The sequence below is a fragment of the Rhinoderma darwinii genome, chromosome 1 (genome assembly GCF_050947455.1).
Source record: "Rhinoderma darwinii isolate aRhiDar2 chromosome 1, aRhiDar2.hap1, whole genome shotgun sequence".
Classification (NCBI taxonomy): Eukaryota; Metazoa; Chordata; class Amphibia; order Anura; family Rhinodermatidae; genus Rhinoderma; species Rhinoderma darwinii.
This window is the reverse complement of record NC_134687.1, coordinates 171075300-171080690: the sequence shown is the minus strand read 5'-3', so window position 1 is coordinate 171080690 and position 5391 is coordinate 171075300. Positions and strand designations below refer to the sequence as shown.

At 40.1% G+C, this 5391-nt stretch overlaps 1 protein-coding gene across 1 annotated transcript; it reads left to right on the top strand.

The window, feature by feature from the left end:
• The first annotated feature begins 967 nt into the window (after positions 1–967).
• FABP2 (fatty acid binding protein 2) lies at positions 968–4623 on the top strand. The gene is made up of 4 exons (XM_075849746.1): positions 968–1034; positions 1219–1391; positions 2549–2656; positions 4535–4623. The coding sequence occupies exons 1-4, from the start codon at positions 968–970 to the stop codon at positions 4583–4585; spliced, it is 399 nt and encodes a 132-aa protein (XP_075705861.1). The 3' UTR covers positions 4586–4623.
• Positions 4624–5391: the final 768 nt, after the last annotated feature.

The window sequence follows — 5391 nt, the reverse complement described above, 5'->3', positions numbered from 1 at the left end:
TCGTTCATCTGCTGATCGTTCCCCTGTTTACACAGGGCAATTATCGGCAACGAGCGTTCTATGAACACTTGTCTGCCCGATAATCGCCCAGTGTAAAACCCCCTTTAGGGTATGTGCACACGACCTCTTTTCAGACGTAATGGAGGCGTTTTACGCCTCGAATTACGCCTGAAAAGACGGCTCCAATACGTCGGCAAACATCTGCCCATTGCTTGAAATGGGTCTTACGATGTTCTGTGCAGACGAGCTGTCATTTTACACGTCGCTGTCAAAAGACGGCGCATAAAATTATGCTCGCGGCAAAGAAGTGCAGGACACTTCTTGGGACGTAATTGGAGCAGTTTTTCATTGACTCCAATGAAAACCAGCTCCAATTACATCCATAAAAGACGCAGCACTTGTAAAAACGTCTGAAATTCAGGAGCTGTTTTCTCCTGAAAACAGCTCCGTAATTTCAGACGTATTTGGCGTTATCATGTGCACATACCCTAACTCTCAAAACAGTAACCCACTTACATGAGGTGCAGACCTGCATTTCAGAACATATAACCAGAAAAGTGCTCACAAATAACAGTAGGGGGAAGACCCCAATATGTAAGTGTTATTTATACAGCAGTTGATTGTTTTACACACAGAAGCAACAGGAGAAAGCTGCTTGTCTGCAGTAATCGCTCTGTGCAGTCATAAAATGGAAACAGGCTCTTCGGCTTTTTGTGAACTATATACCATGCACTAATATCAATACACAGGGAATCGGGGCAAAGTTTAACACTAATAAGGCGAGTCCTTTTGTAGGCGGAGGATCTGCTTATTAACATCTTGACCTCAAATCAGACTTTAGCCCAGCCACATCACATGGTGATCGGCTTATAGATAACAGGAAGAAATAAATGGGACGGAGACACAAAGATCTGCATCTCAGGTTGAACATTGTGTGCATCCTAGACCTTACCTTTAAGCCGTTACCATGACCTTCAACGGAACCTGGAAAGCTGATAAAAGTGAAAATTATGAGAAATTTATGGAAGTTATGGGTAAGGTATTTATTCTATTGTATTCCTTTATTTGAATCATGGATTTGGAGGTGTCATACTATTCAATAGACCCTATATTATGTAACAGCAAAGTGTTAATGATCAAACTGAGCTCAGTGTATTATCTATGCTGAATAAGGCATTTCTGCGTTACTATCCTTACATCTACCATGGTCTCTCGCAGGTGTGAATGTAATGAAAAGAAAACTAGCTGCACATGATAACCTGAAGATCACAATCCAGCAAGATGGGGACAAGTTTATTGTGAAGGAATCTAGCACATTCAGAAGCATCGATATAAACTTCACCCTTGGGGTGACCTTTGAGTACTCTCTTGCAGATGGAACAGAACTCTCAGTAAGATAACATATAGCATTTGATAACTTACTTTGCTATCAAATCTCAATATGGCATAGCTAATTCAGTATTGCCATTGGCAGAATACCATGCCTTTGTTATTTTGGGTGTAGTTTAGTTATAACGTAAAGAAAAATATTCTCCCAACACGTTCTCCATAATGTCAGGCCCCACTTGGTAGTCTATAGCCTTTTTTAAACTGGCCATAAACATAAAGATCATCAACAAACTTACTATACATGGTAATGGTTACATCTATTGTACTAATATGATGGGTTCCAACCAATGGAAATTTGTTCTATAGGTTGTAATAAGTGGCATCACTTGCTTCACGTTTGTCTTCGTCGCTATGAACTCAACGAGTATAGCATTTAATCAGTCATCGGCAAGAAAATACCAGAACACAATAACAAGTTGTAAGATTATTCTTTTGTTTTTGTTTCAATTGTCTTTTCATTGACGCCCCTTTTCCGACGAGCTTTAGAACACTAGTAGATGGGGGGGGTCTCCATGTCTATGGCCAGTTGTAGTGTAGGCTTTACAAAATGCCATGTTAGACCCCATGCACACGACCGTAGTTTTCATCTGTAATTACGGATGAAATTGCGGACACATTATAGTCTATTGGCCACGAACATCCTTCCGTATATATACGGATGTGTGTCCATGCTGTAGAAATGATCCCCAAAATATAGAACATGTCCTATTCTCCGCAATTGCAGCACGGACTCGCCCATAGAAGTCTATTGGCGCTTCCGCAATTGCGGACTGCTACAGATGTGTACTTGTAGCCGTCAGATACGTATTTGCGGACATTAAAAACCCTCACGGTCGTGTGTATTAGGCCTTATCAAATGTTATTAATAGCGAAGCAGGAAATAGTGAAAAGCCATCCAAGCAGGAAAGACATTGTAGTTAGAATATAGTTTGTAGTAGATTTGCATTAGGCAGCTCACAGAGAGAATAGCAGAAGAGTTTGTGAAAAAAAATTCTATATGACTTTATTTAAAGACGTCAGGACTATGAACCTCAAGACCGGATACCTGAAGAAGAGACCAGTAAGGCCTTGAAAGATTGCTATAAATGTTCATAGTGCATTATCGTATGTGTTACATTACATCAATATGTGATTCCTGCATCTTCTTTTCACTTGCCAGGGCTCCTGGGCATTAGAGGGAGATAAGCTTGTAGGAACATTTGTCAGGAAGGACAACGGAAAAGAACTGAAGACAAACAGAGTAATAGTTGGAGATGAACTTGTACAGGTGAGTTTTTAGTACTCTGTACATTTATATTTCAGTCTGGACATATATCTAGCCGCTTTAGCACTGCCTTGGAATCATTTACAATACGTTGGGTACTGGGGAGGTGTTGTTGCTTCCCTAGTTGCATTGCTTGGGTCTTCCCTAATCTCTATAAATTGCAGCATGCAGAGTATGAGCTGCAAATGACTGTCATGAAATGTAGACACTTTAAGACCATGATAAGTGCACTACAAATGGTCTAAATCATGTACAAGCTAATGTGTTGTGGGTTTTGGAGCCCGTAACATTATTTCTTAAGGGCTAAATACCTTCAACAAATGACAGCACATACTTAAAATAAAGATTTGTAAAATTAGTGCCAAGGAAAATTGGAGCGATTGCCCATAGCTACTTTCACCTTCTGAAATTAGAAAAATGTCAGCTGCAATAAGGGCAACACACATGCTTTTAATGTGCACTAGATTTTATATATGACTTTTATATTTACTGTTTCCTCCAGTGGTATTTTATCAACATATAATGTTCAATACTTGATCCCCCTAGGCTGGTTTCTCAGAAGGGATAATAGTATGGTTAGGCAAATGTTTTTTTACATGTGGTTTTCCACAAAGGCCAGGAGTAAGGTATGATGAGATTTAAAGAAACAGCTACAGGCTATAAAAGCTGCACGTTGTAGTCCTCCTACGTGTACATTACGATACACATATAACACATAGCATTTGCAGCAAATCACCAGACTAGCCCTTGTAGGTACGTGGCCTAATATATTCTAGATCTAAAAACTGGAAGTACTCATGATATTATCTTTGAGACTTTAACAGAGGGTGAAATGCAACCCCTTTTACATTTGCGTATTATGCATCAGTATTTGGAAGCCAAAACTAGCAGTGAAACATAAGCAGAGAAAAGGTATAATAGAGATTTTCATCTCTCCCAAATTTTGGACCAACTCTTGGATTTGGCTTACAAATACTGACACACAATATTACCCAAACTACATCCATGTGATAGTGGCCAATTGCTGTATTCCAGAAAACTTAAAGAAACAGCATCTTTTTTTTATAAATCCCTTTATTAGGCCTCATGCACACGAATGTAAAAACGCCCGTAATTACGAGCCGTAATTACGGCCGGTAATTATGGGCCCATAGACTTCTATTGGCTACGGGTGCCCGTGCCGTTGAAAAATATGGAACATGTCCTATTTAAGGCCCTAATAACGGCATGGGCACGTTAGAAGTCTATGGGGCTCCCGTAATTACGGGTGCGTTGCTAGGCGACGTCAGGGGATAGTCACTGTCCAGGGTGCTGAAAGAGTTAACAGATCGGCAGTAACTCTTTCAGCACCCGGGACAGTGACTACCGCTGGAGTTAATAGTATTAAAAGTTAATTTACCTGCTACTTCCTCGAGTCCGGCCTCCCGGGATGACGTTTCATCCCATGTGACCGCTCCAGCCAATCACAGGCTGCAGCGGTCACGTGGACTGCCGCGTCATCCAGGGAGGTCGGACAGGATGTCAAGAGGGAAGCGTCACCAAGACAACGGTAAGTATGAACTTCTTTTACTTTCAATCGCTGCGGAAACTCTGCCCGAAAGGGCTGCCTCTTCTCTCTTTCCAACACTGATAGAGAGAAGGGGCTGCCGATTACTGCAGAGAAAACAGGTCCGTAAATACTGGTGGAATACAGGTTGAATACGTGTGATAAAGGACCCGTATTTACGCCAGTATTTACGAGAGGAAAAAAATATGTTCGTGTGCATGAGGTCTTTTTTCCCCTATGATATACTTTGTCTTACCTTGATGTAATCATTCTGCAATCCCTTGCTTTCAAGTCACTTTTGTCCTACATTCCCATGCATCTCTATTCTCTTTCAGACATACGTCTATGAGGGAACTGAAGCTAAGAGAATTTTCAAGAGAGGCTAAGCTGTATCTAAAGACTGGAAAAACACAAGTTACTGAGACACAGGCTCTAATACTGCCCACTACACATAAAACAGCAAAATGCCACATTATTGGTTCTTCCATTGTATATATTAAAGAAATAGTTTATCTAAATAACCGTGGGGTCGCTTTCTTCATTTTCATCAATAAAGATTGTTTCTGTCCCGCACAACTAAACATTTCATTGTAAAGTGAGAGACATCTTTCAACATTAACAAATATATACTCATATATAAACTATTTGCTACATGCTAACGCCTCATGCACATACCAAAGCCGCGTGCACTGATCCTGTACAGCAGCACACAAAGCCTTATGGGTCTGTATTACTGTGCGTGTCACTGTATGGTGCCTCCATGGTACTATATACTTCTCTTCAGGCAATGCTTCCAGGAGAGAATATCTTCATAAAACAGCATGCAATGGAACATGCCATAATTTTATTTATCATGAAATCTAATATTATATGTAGACACACGGAGGTAGAGTTTTGGCCCATAGCAACCTATAGACGACATATTACTGATCCGTACAATACAAATCCATAATACGGCAGTGCACATGAAGCCTTTGGTAAAAGAAGAACTACATTGGTTTTATTGTGAATGTTGTACTATAATAATACATGAAGTGTTTACAATGTGGCAATGTGCAGCTAAGGAAGACATTTTATAGTAGAGCTCAGACATAAAAAAAATTCTCCTAAATATGTATATACACCATGATTAAGTAAGCCATTTAAAAGGTCCACCAACACTTTTCACACAATTATATATTTTATCTTGAAT

Excerpts from the sequence above, each read along its gene's own strand:
- FABP2 (XM_075849746.1), top strand. The coding sequence starts at position 968 with ATGACCTTCAACGGAACCTGGAAAGCTGATAAAAGTGAAAATTATGAG. Across the intron at positions 1,392-2,548 it reads CAGATGGAACAGAACTCTCA|GGCTCCTGGGCATTAGAGGG; the intron begins GTAAGATAACAT and ends TTCACTTGCCAG. Across the intron at positions 2,657-4,534 it reads TTGGAGATGAACTTGTACAG|ACATACGTCTATGAGGGAAC; the intron begins GTGAGTTTTTAG and ends ATTCTCTTTCAG.